The 18,263-nt window shown below is 41.1% G+C and overlaps 1 protein-coding gene across 2 annotated transcripts in view; it reads right to left on the minus strand.

Annotated features, from left to right (window-relative positions):
* FANK1 (fibronectin type III and ankyrin repeat domains 1) overlaps nucleotides 1-18,263 on the minus strand; it is a 69,327-nt gene that overhangs the window by 11,588 nt on the left and 39,476 nt on the right. For both annotated transcript variants that reach the window (XM_019482856.2, XM_014611375.3), the window contains exons 4-6: nucleotides 13,723-13,804; nucleotides 6,574-6,648; nucleotides 6,145-6,210 (exon numbers count right to left, since the gene is read on the minus strand). In XM_019482856.2, coding sequence (XP_019338401.1) covers nucleotides 6,145-6,210; nucleotides 6,574-6,648; nucleotides 13,723-13,804 — 223 coding nt within the window. The remainder of the gene's footprint in view (nucleotides 1-6,144; nucleotides 6,211-6,573; nucleotides 6,649-13,722; nucleotides 13,805-18,263) is intronic.

The following is an 18,263-nucleotide window of genomic DNA, read 5'->3' on the forward strand; positions in this document are numbered from 1 at the left end:
GAAACAGCCAGCATGGATTCACCAAGAGCAATGAATGCCTGACCAACCTGATTTCCTTCTATGATAAAGTAACAGACTCTGCGAATGGGAGAAGACCAGTAGATCTGTTATACCTTGAATTTAGCAAGGCTTTTGATGCAGTCTCCCAGGACATTCTTGTTGATAAATTAAGGAAATACAGAGTAGATTCACATCCTGTAAGGTGAATATTTAATGGCTTTGATCATCATGCTCAGCAAGTAGACACCAATGGCTCAGTGTCTGGTTGCGGAGAGCTATCAAGTGGAATTCTCCAAGGGTCTGTCCTGAGTCTGGTATTGTTTAGTATCTTCACTGATATTGGGAGATAGTGCTTGCTTAGCAAATTTGTTGGTGACATCAATTGCATTGGTATTGCAGATACTCTGGAGAGTAGGGTTAGGATCCAGAATTATGCGGATAAATCACAATCAAACATATGAGATTCAGCAAGGACACGTGCAAAGTCCTGCACTTGAGATGGAATAACTGCAGGCATAAATACAAACTGAGGAATGGCTGGCTAGACAGTGGTACTGCAGACAAGGACCTGGGGGTTACAGTGAACCGTGTGTGCTCTGGTTGCAAAAAAAAATTTTTTTTAAAAAGCTAAACACAAACTGGGTCATGTTAGCAGGGCCATTTCTTGCAAATAAACAGAAACAATTCTTCTGCTATACTGAGCATTGATGAGGCCTTACCTGGAGTACTGTATCCAGTTTTGGGCCCAACACTTCAAGAAAGATGTGGACAGATTGGAAAGAGTCAAGCAGACTAGACACTTGGGAAAACATGGCTGATAAGGAAGGGCTGAAAGAATTAGGGCTATTTAGTCTGATGAAGAGAAGAGTTGAAGGAGGATTTGATAACAGCCTTAAAGAACCTGAAGAGTAATTATAAAGTGGTTAGAAATAGACTTTTTCCTATGGTTGTAAGAGATAGGATTAGGAGCAATGTCCTCAAACTGCAACAGAGGAAATTTAAGGTGGAGATTAGGAAGAACTTTCTGACTATAAAGATGCTCAAGCATTGAAAGAGGCTACCTAAAAGAGTTGCAGAATTTCTGGAAGTTTTCAAAAGAAGGCTGGTCAGACACTTGACTGAAATGATTTAGTCAGGCATGATCCTCTGTGGAATAGGGGGCTGGACTTGAGGACCTCAGAAAGTTTCTTCCAGCCCTACTTTCCTATGTTCCTATAATCAGCTATTATCCTGTACCTGTCACATTTGCATGATCCTATAGCAATACACATGAGCTAAAAACATGCTAAACTGACCCTGAACAGCCTTAAAGTTGGGGTGGTTTTGCTACACTTGTATCACTTCAGAATCAGGAAAAAGTAAGTTGCATTATATCACTATCCTTTGCTATTAATAATTGTTCTGTCAGCCTACTGTCTCTGGTCCAGGACCTAATATTTGAGTTTTTAAAAAGGTGAGCAGATAGATGTACACACCCTTATAAGGCACTTAGAAAATAGCTGAAGCACTCCAAGAATGACCCTGAATGAAACTTCTTTGAACAACTTCATTTTGAAACACTTCCACTTACATGTGAACACTTGAGAATAGTGTGACAGGGGTTTGGTCAAGCCTCCAACATAGCACAGTACTTTGCTCTCCCCTCACAACTCCCAAAGGCAGGAAGTAAGGCAAGCAACATTGATAACAAGTCAGCATTTCCTGCATGCTTGGCTGTCCTCAGCAATCTCTGGAGCCTGAAAAGCATGCAAAGAATTGTTCTCTCCAACCCAGGGCTTGAGAAAACATTATGGGGCTCTGGAATTGTGATATGGGAAGTCAAGGCACAGGAAAGCACTTACTGACTATCCACCCTGCTCCTCCCATGCCCCCTCTCCATGGGTGGAGGGTGCACATCTGCCCAAGCCCTGAGGCATTCCAAACTGGAGTGCAATTTGGAGCACTTCAAATGCCCATGGTCTTAGGCACCTAAAGTGGTAGTTTGGCATTTAAGGCTCATTGTAGTTCCTGTCTGTTACTCTGTGTTCCTTCCCATCATTTGTGTACCTTGTCTAGTTAGATTTTATGTTGTTTAGGACAGATATTGTCTTTACTGAAGTAGCACAATGGAGCCCTTACCTAAGCTGTAACATTAACGTTACTGCCATGTGGGTGATGAATTTCTGGCCTATCTTAACACATTTCTGGCTCTTGAAGCCTTAACTGAAACCATAACATGACACAAAAATACAAATACAGTTTTAAATCAGAGTATTAATATTAAAAAAGAGTATCCTGCAACAACATCACTAAGGCAAATATGATATTCTATCTGGCCACCGTGGCAGATGGCTTATTAATAATTCATCATCTTCTCTTGCTCACTTATCTATTTTAACTGTAGTAATGATGAAGACACTGTATTGTCCTTTCAGCGATCAGCTATCCTCAGCTTTGTGTTTCTACTGTTATTCTACTGCCTTAATCCTTTGCTTACTCCCAAAATTTGCTTCTACACCCACCTTTCACATCTTGTTCTGAATGTTACAGCCTAGAGAGGGACGTGAAGGTAGGATAGGATAGGACAGCACCTATGTTCTGCCTGACTTCAGACTAACATGGCTTACTAGCTCTGTGCACAGGGACTGGCCAGGACCTTTTGAGCCAAGGGGTCCTGTCCCCTCCTATCGCAGGAACCCCAACCTAGAATTCCTTTCGTATAGATAAAGCTCCAGCTTAAAAGCAGTTAGGTGTTTTATATCCCTGCTACCCGATTAGAAGACTGTTCTGATGACTCACTGTTCTGATGGTTAGATACTTTAACCTCAGGGAACAGGCTGTCCTATTTTATTTTGGTACACTATCTATCACAATGTAGCTCATGTCCACAGAGCTACTGTAGAACAAACAAGCAAACATTAAAATACAACAATACTAGCACTCCCTGTATTTGAGGCACATGAATTCAATGATATTTAATGATAACTCCAAACAGCCAGGAGGTCAGCCACCTTGTCTGCCCTCCAGCTGGGTTCCCGGTGCTGGCCCTGGACAGGCTCCTCTATCCAGGTCCTGCTACTTGCCTCACTAGGACGGATCCTGGTGTTCCCTATTTAAAAATTATGACTTCCCTGATAAAAAAAAAGCCCCAAATTCTCTCATTAAAATACACAAAATCCGTGTTCTTCTGTGATTAAAATGAAACACCGCTATATAGAGAGAGATCAGTTGGGCAATATTTTATTGATATATTTACAATTTTAAAGCAATTTGGAAGCCTACTATGCCGCTATCATGATAATAAAATGAATTCTAAATATCTATACACTTTGGGTTTTTTTATCATAGAAAAAAATCATAACTGCTTCTGTCCCCTTCACTCACCAGGATGTGGGGCACTGAGCAGTACTAATATTCTGGTGCCCTGCCCTGCCCTGGCCCCTCACACCCAACCCACAGCCTCACCAGTGCCCCTCCTGACCCGCAGCCCCTGCCTGCACCCACTAGCCCCTCCTGGCAGCAGCTCCATCCCAGCACCAGGATGTGAGTCCAGCTGCAACTGTTCCACTCACTGCTTTGTGGTTCTGAGAAGTACCAGCCCTGCTGTTCTGCTCTCTGCACCTGTGCCCAAGCCCCAGTGATCCCCATGCCATTCCTGGGAAGCCCATGACTGGGGCTCAGGGACTAGGCTGGACAAGCCCCTTCCCTTCCAAGCCAGGCTCCCCCTACACAGGCTGCTTTAGCGGGGCAGGGGGGGCTCTAAGTCCAGCTCTGCTGGCCTCTCCAACCCGAAGTTCCCCCCAACTCTCTCTCTCGCACACCCCTGCTGCCACCTCCACCCCTCCCCCCAGCCCATCACACCCCCCCGCAAGTGGTTCCTGGGACCAGGAGCCCCCCAAGACTGGGGCCACATATTCCAGCTCTGGTGTGGGCACGTGGAAGGTCTGCAGTGCAGCAGTTGCCTTTGCAGCCACGGCTCCTGCCAGTAAGTCACATCCTGTCTGGTGCCTGGGCATGAAGTGTGTGAGAGTTGTGCGGGGGATGTGGGGTTTGGGGGAGAAGGGGTGTGGGATTAGTGGGTGGGTGTAGGGGTGGGTGTAGGGTGTGTGGAGGGATATGGCACTTGTGTGGGGGTCTGGGGTGGTGTGGGGCTTGTGGGGATGGTTGGAGGGTGTGGGGGGTTTGTGGGTGTGAGAAGACTGGGTGGGGGTCAGGGGTCTGCTCGGGAGGAGTGGGTCCACCACAAGGTGCACACACCCACCACCCACAGTAGCAGCAGCCACCACCGTTGGGGCACCTGTGACCTGCTGCAGCCACAGCTCCCTGGTGGTGTACAGCGCCACCTGAGAGTGGGGACTGCACATGGCACCAGCCTGGCCCACTGGCACGTGTTCTCAAACAGAATCAAGCTGCTCTTGCTGTCATGTGGGGCTCCTGACACTGCACACAGAAGCCATGCACTATCGGGCCGGACCCTGTCCTGCCTACATGGGGCCAGCCTGGCCTGATGGCGCATGAAATACATGGAGGCAGGACCCAGGCCAACTAAAGGGTGCACAACTCCTACGTACAGTGCCAGGAACACCACGTGACAGCCAGAGCAGCCTGGTCCCACCTGAGAGTACGCACCAACAGGCTGGGTCAGCACCCTAAACCATATGCAGCCCCCTGTCTCAGGCAACGCCATGCGGCTGGGGGTATCTACCAGAAGCAGCCTCGAGCACCCTGATGGCTGCTGCCACTGTGGGAGGTGGGGCTGTGCACCATGCAGAGGAGCACGCACGGGATGACTCCTAAGCAGTCCCCCCACACCGTTCCCCCCCACCCTCACATCCCTACTTACCTGGGACAGAGCCTGAGTCCAAGCTACTGGTGGTACAGCCTTGCCCCGCTCCTATTTGCTCCACAGCAGAGGCATGTGGCAGGCATGGAGACACTCTGGCCATGTGCTAGAGCATCTCTGTGGAGGACCCAGCTTCTGGTTGCTTTTTTTTCCAGGTATCAAATTTCCTGGTATCAAATTTAGAGTCTGTGCTGCAAATATACAGCACAGAGAACATTTTTTCATTCCCCGTGTGCCTCTTGCAGTGTCTCAAACTGCTTTGGGGTGCCACAACAGGCACGTGCTCACTCGTCTGGATGCAGCTGGAGAGCCTCTAGATTGTCCTACACACGTATAACATGGCCTAAAATGTTATATAACCAATTTTATTGCCTTTATAGAGAAGGACATACCTGGAGGGTTGCTATGAGAGATGTATAGTACCAAATTTGCAGGCAACTTCTTAAATTCTATGGGAATGCATGATTTGGAATAATATAATTTTGAGCTACTTGCCTCTACCTGAGTCGTCATCTTTTTGAAACAGTGCAACTGATTTATTAAATTTATCCAAATAGAAAATAGGAGTTGGCTACAGACTAGGTTAATTTAAATAGAAGAACGAAAGGCATAGGAAGAAAAAATAGGATTCACTCAGAGTGAAAATAAAAATCATAATTAGCATGCTTAATGTCATATGAGAAAATGATGTATGATCTATAGAACTGAATGGACACATTTAGGACACAATTTTCAGCCCCTAGATGGAAACACAAATGCAGGTATATTCTTTGAGCATGCACATCCAAATGTGTGTTGCATTCGTGCATAGTCCTCACCAGATACAAATTATGCATAGGGGTTGTAATACAGCACAGTTTAAGGTGACTAACAATTACCAAGTATCTTAAAAGCATATCAGCCACTTCCCTTATTCTACTACAGTCTTTTCAAAGAAGGTATATTCTTTATATAAAAAAGAGATTTACTTTTAAGTTTGGTTGGTCTCTCTTTTCTTTCCTTACAAGTCTGAGAGTGAATCTGGAGATTAGTAAATTGAAAAATCAACACCACACGCTAGCATCAAACACAGAGTAAACAAAATCTAATCTTCCTCTAGATCTGTGCAAATGCACCTCAATTCTGACTGACACTGCTCTCTTGCTAATCCACACTCATGTTCTTCCTGAACAAAGGCTGCCAGGCTAAGAAGCAGGCAACAAAACTCATATTCACTTATGACCCAAGCTTGAATTTCACTAGACGTGAAAAAGTTAATGAGGCATTAACTCACCACTCCGTTCCCCAAAATTTCTCTTATAAAAAATATATGCATGATGTACCTGTCTTTTCCACTTCCATTCTTCTGATTCACATCTGTTCCCTTCTCTACCAATATTTCCACAAGCCTGTATAGAAATATGTTTCCATCATGAGTAACTTGCAGTAAACCAACACTTTTCACTAAAATGAAAAACACTGGGGAAAAAAAACATTGAAAACTAGTTTTGTATAGAAGCTGATTACTTATTTAAGATTTAGGAAAGGGTTTTTTTGTTTAATCTGCATATAGTAGTAAAAAGATCACTCTGGAATTATTCTTTGAATTATCAAATTAGCCTTTTAACTTAAGAGAAAAAAGAAAGCAGTGATAACTGCATAACATATATCTTTTCTAAATCAATCCTGATATATTATTTTGATCCAATTATAGCACAAAATGTAAAAAGCAAATTACACACAACAAAAAGATACAAGAAAGGCAATAATACCTATCATATCCTTTCTGTGAAGCCACCATCAGAGCAGTAAAGCCTAGCTTATCAGGAACATCTACCTTCACATGTCTAATAGAAAGAGGGGAAAAAAGTTACTAACCAGCATATTTCAAATATTTTCACAAAAGATTATACATTTTTCCAAAGCTTATTTATTTAGAATACTATTGTTTAAAGAAGTATAGTCATCTATTAAATTTGCCAATGCCATTGATAATTGTATCTAAAACTCTGAATACTCAAGCTTGCTGATTTCTGGTCTGTTTATTTTTTCTATTTTTTTCCATAGAAATTTTTTGACAAATATTTTTTAAATTCCAGTTTTCAGAGAAGTTCAAGTTACCTATACAAGGGTTGCCAAGGTAAATAATATTCTGTAGGAAAATACTTCATCACAATATAGTTGAAGATGTAAATACAGAATAAGTCAAATAAAATATAGCATTTTAATAAATCAATTTAAAGGAAGTGCATTTGGACAAAAGATCCACAAACAACCTGTAACCCTAGATCATTTTTTTGCTGATACTGATGGCCGATTTTTAACAAGCCATACTGGTTGATACTGATCCAATTCCAATATGCAGCTGGGCAACATAGAGAGTGGCATCTGACTGGTAAGTCTGTTGTGGGGGGGAAGGGAAGATGGGGGAGGGAGTGGGGCTGGGGCAGGCGCTGCACAGCCTGAGTGGAGTGGGGGATGGAGCTGCAAGCACCTTGTCCAGGGTGTGTGGGATGGGGGGCAGAGGCTCCTGCTGCTGCACACACCCCAGGAGGGCATGGGGGGGCATGTGCCCCTGAATCTGCATGCGGGGTGAGGGCAGGCTGTTGCTGCAGGCTGAGACCAGGGCAGCACTGGGCTCTTCCCAGCAGGGGGTTGTGTCGGGGCTGCGCTTGGGACAGGCAGCAGTGGCACTGGGAGGGGGGCTACGAGGGAATCTGCAGCCACCCCAAAATTTGCCATAGCCCCCTCCAATAGCCCTTGGTCCCAGCACTGCCACCACCCACCCCAAGCACAGCCTGGCACAGCCCCCTACCTGGAAGACCCTGGTGATGCCCTGGACCCATCGCCCTGCATACAGATCCGGGGCACCCCCCATGCCCTCCCAAGGTGCGTGCAGACATGGAAGCCACCTCCCGGATGAGCCACTTGAGACTCCATCCCATGCCCCGCCCTGGTTATGCAGCGCCTGCCGCACTCCCTCCCTTACCGCGGGGGCCTTGAACTGCCCTACCCATGCCCCTTCCCTCACAACAGACTTACCAGCCAGAACAGCTGCTCTCCACACTGCTGGGCTGCGCTCTTGGCTGCCTGTGTGCTGCGCTGCAGCTGCACACATGCAAAGGACATTTATCAGTGGCATTATCCTATATCAGCCTAAAAAAAGCCAATTGCTAATACAGTCAATTTTTCTTATATTGGTGCCGATCTGATATGGGACTGATGTATCGGTGCAGCTCTATTTCTGAGTATTCCTGCAATATTGATATTGTCTGGCATCAGCCATGTTTCCATGTGCACCCAGGACCATAGCACATTGAGCTGGGTTGAGCAGCCTCAGCTGGTTGAGGACCCAGGGGGTCAGTCTACCAGCCCAGGGTTGCTCTGATCTGGTCCAATGTGCTGCAGAGGGGCTGGCTAGGGCACAAGGGTGCTTCAGTGTGAGACTAACCAACAGGCAGCCCCTGCACTGAAGGACCCTTGTGCTCAGGCCAGCTGAGTCATTATCTACATGTGCACTGCTGCACACAAAAAAACTCCACAGCAGGATAGTACTTGTATTTACAAGTACTAACCTGCTCCAGAGTTTATTGGTTTTCTGCAGCCTAATAGGGCTGCGTGTATAGACACCAAGACGTTTACTGCAGAGCTAATTAGGCAACTCCACAGTAAACATTTTGTGTAGATGCGCCCAATGGGCAAGTCTACACGTGCCTCTTTTAAGCAGGTTTAGCCTAAAATCGCCATTTTAAAGGCATATTATGGTCATGTGTCCACATGTGCACACCCATAATGTGTCTTAAAAATGCCAATTTAATGCTATGTGTACCTACATTGGATACCTGCATAAAGCAAGTATCAAATTTAGGCACAAATAACTAAGTCATATTAGAGAATGTGTAAATGTACTAATGAGCATTATCGTGCATCTACATGCATGTGTGCCAATTGATACACACCACGATAATGTGCATTAGTGCATCTGCACATATGCTAATGCAACTTAGCTATCCGTAACTAAATGTAATGAGCCTTAATGAGCATTAGCATGTCCATGTGTAGATGTGCGCCTACTTCTCCTTAATACGCCTCTAAGGAAAGGTGTATTAAGTTTATGCACACATAAATACACACCCATAAGTCTGTTTTGAGACGTGGGAGTTAGCCATACAATGGAAGGGGCATCACCAGGGTGAGATTGAGCTAATGGGCACCTAAATAGAATAGAATGAAACAGAATGGGCTCTATGAAATCTGGAATGGTGGATGTGGATGTTTTTTTCTGAACAATGATGAAAGGCCTAATGCTAGTATACTTTGCTTTAAACAGGTGAAATGGAGGGTGGTCTCTGGCCTAAAAGATGTGGTTGCAGACGCATGGACATCAGCTCATGAAAGAAGAGAAGTAATGATGTAGCTGGAGATGGACCTGGAGATGGATCTGGAGATGCACCATTATTTATACAAGAGTGACCTCTGGAAGAATGGACACAGCCAGAGATTAGGACCCAAAGAGAATTTAAGATATGCACGGGATTGTAAGAGAACAGAAAACAAAATGATCTGCAAGTAGAAGGAAGAACAAGGTGGTATGAATCTCACATTCCCTTCAGCACTAGAAAGAGGCAGGTCTATGTACCTGGGGACTCCATACTAAGAAGGATCAACACAATTGATAAAAACAATTAAAATAGCTTCAGACTAAGAAAAAGGTGTATGGGAGGGTGGGGGAGGGGTGGAGGATTTGAGAGAAAGTAGTAAAATCCCTGTGCCTGGTTTTAATACACAAGAGAAAAGACAGATAAACAAGGATATAAAAGGACAAAGAAACTATGTATATGGACATTCATTCAAAGTACTAATGCTAATGGGAGCAGTAGCAGGTAAGCAATACAATTAATGAAGGGACTAGCCCAGCTTCAAAACTGGTCACAGTCAACAAGAATCAACCCAAAAATGTTTGAACACCAACACTAGGAATCTGAGCAATAGAACAGAGCAACTAGAACTACTGGTGCAGCATATGAAACTTGCTATTATAGAGATACCAGAACCATGGTAGAACAGGAATCATGACAGAACTATAAATATTAAACAAAATGAGCTTGTTTAGGAAAGATGGAAATAAGGGTAAAGTGATAGGATGGCAAAGTGGTATGGTGATAGCACAGTTAAGTATCCTGCTACAATTTCAGAAGTGTGAATTTGACCCCCACTCCAGATCCATGGCAAAGGCGACCCACAGTTTGCCAAGCTGTACATGGATCATTTGGGCTAGATCAAAGACAGACATATATAATATAAACCACGTTATTCCACCATGTGCTATTGGCTACAGGAACTTTTGTGCCTTAATCATACTAGCCCCATGGGCTGCAAAACTAAAAAAAGCCCCCAAATTTCTTTTTGAGAGGGGAGGGTGTTGGGGAGCAGGGGGAAGAGAAATTGGCAACTAGTGTTAATGATGCATAGATAGTAAAGAAATGATAGCATAGATAAAACAAGCAAATCTGGTTCACTGTCACTTTTGGGAAGAATACATTCACTAATTTTAGAGGCCTTCTGCAGTTGTACAGGTTCAGACTTGGTTATGGACAGAGATCTCTACTACAGTTAGAGACATATATGGCTAATTGCTTCATGAGAGAACAAAGTCTAATTAGTAACAGAAGGACCCGTATATTCCTGAATGTGACAGCCAACTGTTTTCTTCACCAAACAGTCACTAAGCCAACAAAAGTTACATTATTTTTAGCAACTTAATTTTGGTAAGCAGAGAACATTATTGAAGCGTTTACCATAGAAAACCTTGTATCCAGTGACTGTGAGTTATTTAAGTTTGAATTAAATTCAAGGATAAACAAAACCAAGCTAGTAGCAAAAGCATGTTATTTCAAAAGGCAAGCTGAGGGGCTTAAATGTGGAAGAGCTGGAGATTTATGTAAATAAAAAGAACAGAGGAAAAAAACAATTAGGCATTTGCACACAAACAGGGGGAGAACCTTGTAGGGATATGCTTCAGACCTGGCTACATGAAGCCAAATGCTGTTTTTTTATGTATTTGGAATAAGCAGAAAGTTTATAAGCAAAGGAAAAAGACTGATCAGCAAAGGAAACTACTGCAGCTTAGAGGTTAGAAGAGAGACAGAAAACTAACAAAATTATGAAGTTATAGCCTGCAAGGGAAATTAAAAGAAATAGCAAAAGATTATTTAGTCATGTATGAAACAGAAAAAACAAAAAACAGGAGAGGTGACTACACAGGAAAAATGAGACCAATTACAAGTTTCCCTTGCTTTATGTGGGTTCTGTATGTTCGAATTTGCTCTTATGCAATGACCCTTTTTAGACCAAAAATTTGTTATATGCAAGGTAAATTCATTCTTATGCGATCAGTGTGGGGGAAGCCCGCAGTCAGCTGCTTTGTACTGTGCATTGTGGGAGTGACGCACATCAAATTATAGTCTCCTGTGTGGATCTGTTCTCCTCGCTCATTGTCTGAGACACGTGTTTCTGTAGTTGCCATCCCCATTATGATAGTGCCCTGCACTTGTGTGTACTGTCTGCTGTTGGTGAGTACCAAAACTGTCTTGTAAAAGTGGGTCTGGGGGGTCAGTAGAGTTGAGGCCTTGGAACAAGTCCCTATTTGTTATGTTGAGAAGTGGGCTCCCTTTATGAGAGTTCAAGTTATGAGCTGTTTTCCAGGAAATACACGTACAACATAAAGCGAGGGAAACCTGTAGAAATAATTCAGGTATGTTTTAAGAATGAAACGCAGACTTTACTTGGTTCTCAAGAAAGATGATGCAGCTGAGGCAAAGGCAGGAGTTCTAATGGGAATGAGCATGTGGAGATAGAAAACAGCACATTTGGGATGGAATTTAAAAAAACCCAAAGAGCTCAAGTTGGGGAACCATCCCAGAATACTGAGGGAACTGGCACACTAAATCAGAAGTTCAGCAGAAAGGATTCTTAATTAGTCTATGAAATGGGGAAGGCATTATGCGACTGAAAAACAGAAACCACAGTAGCTATATCCAAGAATGGGGCGAAAGTGACTTGGGAAACTACACACCTGTTCATCTGACCACAGTAGTACGCAAGGTTTTCATTCTTTCCTTCAAAATTTGTTCTAAAAAGCCATGGAGACATATGGAAAATGAAACAAAGTGCAACATGGATTTACCAGAAGCAGACTGTAACAGATTAGCCTAATATATCTTTGATCAATTATTTTTTAGACAAAAAAACCCAACCCTGGGTAGAGCTAAATTTCAGGGAATTAAATAAAAATACTGAAAAAAATACTGCCACATGAGAAATTATTAGTTTAGAAGATGCAAAGTAAGAATGGAGAAGATGAAGATTAGTGTAAGAATTGTAAAATGGCTGTGAAATTAACTAAAGGAGCTGAACCAATTGGTTATGTTGAATAGGGAACTATCAGCTGGAAAAAGAGTATATAAGATTTGTTGGGACTGACTTTATTTAATATGTTCACAGCTAACTTCAGAGAAGGAAAAGTTGCTGATGACATGAAGTTGGGAGGCATCCTATCTAGAGTATCAAAATATTCTACAGAAAAAATTAGTTTATTTTGAAAATGAGAATAAAAATTAGATGAAATTAATCTGCACAAAGGTGCAAGGCCACACACTTAGGGATTAATTATAAGAATTTGTGCTGCGAGCAGGGAGGCTCATTGCTTCAAAAAAGAAAGACCTGTATGTACTAGCTGATCTCAGGATGACTATAAGCCATCTACATAAGAAAGGAAGTATGACCTAGGATGTACCAGGCAAAGTATTTCCAGCGGATACATGGAAGTAAGAATTAATATAGGCACTAGTAAAATTTTGTCTGGGATGTTACATAAAATTTTCGTCACTGAATTAAAAATGGTGCAAATTCAGAGAAAAGCCCCTGGGATGATCAGGGAAATTAAAAGGAAACTAAAAACCTAATGTAGAAGGGATGATTACTCTCTAAATACACCAGTGGACAAACAATGAATTATGCTAAGGACCATATTGGCACAAAAACAGAGTGGCCAAGAATAAATTTCAGCCAGTAATGAGAAAATTTTTAACCATCAGAGTGGTGGAGATCTGGAAAAGAAGGGGTTCTAAGATAAATGGGTGCAAAAAAATCTAACTAGTTTTAAGACAGAGCTTGAAAAAATTGTAAACAGGCTTCCTACAATAGAAGCTCCATTCCAATCCTGTGTTTTAAGTTCCTATCCACATACAAGTGTGTGGTTAAAACAGAAGGCCATACCTTCATCAACTAATTCAACTTACAATGAACTAGAGAAAAACCTCCAAGTCTTAAGCCTAATATTAATCTTGTGCATATCAGAAATGAAGTTCTGAATGCTTGAGATATTAAGAAAAAAGAAAGAGAGAAACAATCTTTGCCTGCCACATATCAAACATTCCAGGATTCAGTTCTACAAGCAAGATCCCTCTATGCTTTGTTTGTGAGGGAGAATAGACAATGAAGGACAATTTAAAATAGAATTCTGAGGAAGGGGTATGGGACATGGAATGTATACATTATATCTATTGATAGATCAATCGATCAGTCAATAGACAGATATATCAAATGGACAACAGAACTCATGCAGATAAGCAACCTGTCCATCTTCTTGAAGTGCTATTTTATACAATATCCTTGAAATAAAATGGCTAGAAATGAACAGCATATTCCATCTGAGGGTGCTCTACTGATGTGTATAATGATACAAAAAGATTAATTTGTTACTTTTTAGTATCATAAAATTTACACTGTAATTTTTAAGACAACAAAACTTGCTTTTTGAAACAAAGTGCAATGGCATCATGCAAATCTATATAGCACTAAATTACACTTACTGCATATTTTTTAACATGAATATGTTTTTAACCTGAATATGTTCTCACCCTCGCTGAAGAATGTTGAGAACTGCCTCTACATCATTCATACTGACAGCTCGATGGAGTTGCTCTCCGCTCATTGGCTCTCCTGAAAAACACAAAGCATGGAAGTACTTGCAGTCTTATTTAGACACAGACTCATTCTACTGGTGTTGCCAAGTATTAAAATGCTGCAGGTAAATGACTAGCTGTCACATTTTTCAGTATGGCATTTTGATATTTTCCATTTATTACACTAAAGAACAGACTGACTAGCTCAGTTTCATAGCTGTTTTATTTCAAAGATGATTTTTCAGCATCCTTTACACAATATAAATATTAATAATGAACACCCTATATTATTAGACCAACTAAATAGATGGGGAAAAGTTCTTTTGCAGACTTTCAGGCACAAACACCCTTCTTCAGGCATTTAGAGACTCTACTATTATATATTCTCCAAAGTAGAAAAGATGCTAAAATAAACAAGAAGTCTATGAAAAATGCAAATGAGTGAAAGGTTAGAAGTCAATGGGAAGAGCTGGGGGGAGGGAGGGAAACATGAAAGAATGCAAGTGCTTAGCGTGAGGCAGGTTACCTAGTGTGTAAGATGTCAGGCAGGTTGTAATCTTTGCAATTTAGTTCGTCTAATAAAAGATATCATATCTATCCAAAGAACCTTACCTATGTCCTTAGACCAACATGGCCACAACCAACAACCCCGGCATTATTAACGTTTACATTTTTAATACCATGCCTTTAAAAAAGTTTCTATTTTAGAGTTAATTTAGTCACTTTGTGGAAGTCTATATTAGAGGCGAAGCAATGTCGGAGATCCTATTATATTAGAGACTTGCTGCTTAGTCAATATGGTCCAGTCTCACAATTACTGCAGTGCCCAGTATTGTTCCTTTATTTTTGAGAGATGGAAGACATATATGAAAAAGAAAAGACACAACCAGAGTAACAGAAGGCTCAACTGAATGCAATGTCATAGGTGAAGAATGCTCTGGCTCCCCAGTTCTCTCTCCGTTCTGCCTTCAAGGGCAAAACTGCTGTGTCTGATTAGTGTCTGGACTATTATCAGCCTATTCACCTCATTAACATATCCTCCTAGAGCCCATTTGTCACAAATAAAAATGAGACACAAACAAACACTCTTCAGAACTGGATCAACATCTGTTCCAGACTTCAGCTATCATAACAAAAAACAGTTGTAAAATGAGTCCTAATGAGCCCAACTCACTGATTCTTGTGTCATAAATGAAATTCCCAATTTTTCTGGGCCACTACTAAAATAGATCATATCCTGTGGTAAATGGAAAAGAATGCATTTCTTATCCCTAGCCCATCTCAGTGTTAGTTTTAATAATGGAGATAGGCATTAATTAATGAAAAAATAACCTTCTGAATGCAGAGTGGTATCTCGCCTATTTATAGAGACCATAGCAAACAAATCTGAGAACCTAGGTCCAGCACAAAGTGTCACAGGTCTCTCTCATGCAAATTAACTAAATCTAGCTATAATTGGTTCCACTCTGAAGAAATAAGGGTAATGATGAAAAGGGGCATATAAAAGGCCTGTGTTGTGGAAAGGCTACATGCAATCAAACACTAAACTTCAGAAAGCAGATTTTAATCTGATTATTGTTCTGTCACCTGATGTTAGCATGCCATGTTAGACAAACCATATTATAAAACAAACTGTCATGATTAGAAACATTTCAGTTTAAAAGGCTTCATACAGCACATCTTATACAATGTGTACATTCAATAGCTGACACGAATTACATTTTTGGAAACTATATGTTAAATTGTAGCACTGCCATTTAAAGCAAGATTAAGAAACTGGAAGTGTTTAAAGAAGGACAATATGGAGGTTTAGTTTGAAAATAATACAGCTGTCATCTGTTCCAACTTGCCTACAGAGCTTATAACTTAACAAATCTCTCCTGAAAGGGTATAGACACTTCACAGTTGTCAATTTTTCCTTTATTTATTTGCCTAAGCACTTGAACCTGCTTTAATTAAAATAAAAAATAGCATAGTACTTTAAATCTGAATTTTGCAGTCTTTCTGCCATCTGAAGTCCATATTTGCAAGGTATCCCAAAGCTAGTACTTTTCAAAGAAGCTAATCAAGCCCTGAAAAGTCACAAAAAAGTCATCCAGCAAAGCTAAAAACTCTGCCACCCCAGCAGGAAGAAGAAAAAAAAAAAGAATGGAGGCCACAAGTGAGAGTAGCAAGAGAAAGCAGGAAGAACAAAAGTAGGGGCAAGAAGGGGAAAACATATAAGGAGAATAATGGAGAAAACACAAACAACAGGAAAGCAATATTGCTGTAGCTACTAAAATAGTTTACAAGGAAGAAAAAGTGTCACAGAAAGGGGAACACAATATGCTTTAGAAAAAGAGGAGAGAAAATGAAGAAAGAAAAAGAGAAAAGACATAATGCAGCATTTTGGTGGATAAGTTTCAATTAATGTAATTTCTAGTTTCACTAATCTTCTTTGGAAAATGATTCCCATTACAGCTAGATTGTGACACCTAACCACAAATCTAAGTTGAGAGCAAGGAAGAACCATAAAAGTCCTGGGGATGCTGAGTCTCACACCCCCCTAGTTATGTAGAGAATACTCCCCCCTCACCCCACCGTCACAATCATCCCACAATGACCCTTACTAAGATCTTTGCCTATGTCTCTCAGTTTCCCAACTCCTTTCTTGGGTTCCTGACTGGCTATATGAATCTCTTGTTTTTCAGGCAGTCTCCTGGGAGGTTGAGTAAGTGTGCCTGAAATAATTTATGGGATATATTCTCTATTAATTTCCTCCCACTCCAGACAGACTAATCAGTTTTTGCTTAGCAGTCCAAAGAAGTTCTGTAGTTGCTGGGCAAAAATTGGAAGAAAGGAAGGACTTCCCTCACTTAGTTTACTCTGCCTTTCTAGCACATAATCCACATGGAGGAGAGCATTCCCTTGAGTTCCTCCAGTACTGTCATGCCCTAATATTGCTACCTTAGCAGCAAAACAATACTCCAGAGAGGAAGGAGAGCCTTAGGTAATAACCTAGGGATGTGCCAAATAGAATATTTGAAAAGTTGAAAAGAGAGAAGCCAGAAAAGAGATAGAGAGAGCTAAATTCAAAGTGAGAGGAAAGGAAAATGAGAGAGAAGGAAGGTCTAGGAAATATTCAGAGGACGGGATGGGATGTGGGAGATGGCTGAGACAAGCTAAAGTAAATTTCTGGATGGGATGGAAGAGAAGAATCGATAGATTTGATGGCTTGGGAGTAAACTGATGAATTTGGTATGAACAAAGCTTTATACAAATAAGGTACTGCATATTTCTCAAACATTCAAATCTGTAAAAAAAAAATAAAAAAAAAAATCTCCAGATTTCCCCATCTTCCAGGCCTAACTGTTGAAGATAGAAAAGAAAGTGTTGGAAGAACATTACTGATGATGATTTGCTATGGAACAAAGCTAAATGAGGCAGTGCTTTTAAAAAAATGGTGTGACACATTGACAGATATCTGTTTCCTTAATTTCAAGCCCCCAAAACTCAAGCTAACATTTATTAACAGTATAGACCATCACAGTTATTCAGTCTACATTTACATACGTGATGTGGAAGAGGGCACAGAATACTTATTCCACTTTTCCATTTAGATTTCCATTAAATAACATGTTAGCAAAAAACATTCACAAACAATAACAAAACAAAAATATTATAATAATAATAGTAGTGGTAATAATAATACACAAAGCCAAATTACTTGAAATCTTGAAAAATTAGTATAACTGGATGGAGAAGCAGGGCCTGTGTGTGTTGCCTACATATACTGATTATTGCTATTTTCCTTATTTACACTCCAGTTTACATTTTTTTAAATAATCTTCGAAACTCTTGATTCTTCTTTGGCACTGCCTTTGCAAATATCCTCTGTGAAGGTCACACATTTGTGTGTAGCAGGTCATGTAGTTCCCATAGCAACCATGACCTGGATCTGCAGATGCCATTTACTTGAAAAAGCTACCTGGTTACACAGAGAGTCAAGGGTTAGGGTCATCAGGTCTGGGGGAAATAAAAAATGAAATATAATGTGAACTTTGTTTTAGGATATTTCCAAATTGATTCTTTTTAAAAAAAACCAAACATTAGATTAGCTTTTCAGATGGGCAATTTAAGCATGCTTGCCTGCATTTTCATGAGCGTTCTGACCAATCACAATAAACATAATGATTAGATGAGTAAAATGAATCTGCCCAGGTGAAGGTCATGCATTTGTCTTTTTTAAATAAACCCTTCATGTATTGTAAAAGTGGTTCAGTTGCAGATGTGCAGGCAATCATGCCATAAAGTGGCAATAACACCTTTATTTATAGAATTTAAAGCTCCATTGAGAGCAGTGAATAAATGATGAGCTCATTGGTGAAGACATTCACCAATTAACAAGCAGCAGCTGTTTGTCTTTCTTTTTTTAGGGCCCAATTGATTAAAATTGCATGCCTCATTTAAGCAGGATTCTCTTGTACTTTACCTAGATAAGAGAGGCAGAACACCTA

The sequence above is a fragment of the Alligator mississippiensis genome, chromosome 6 (assembly GCF_030867095.1).
Source record: "Alligator mississippiensis isolate rAllMis1 chromosome 6, rAllMis1, whole genome shotgun sequence".
In the NCBI taxonomy this organism is placed as follows: Eukaryota; Metazoa; Chordata; order Crocodylia; family Alligatoridae; genus Alligator; species Alligator mississippiensis.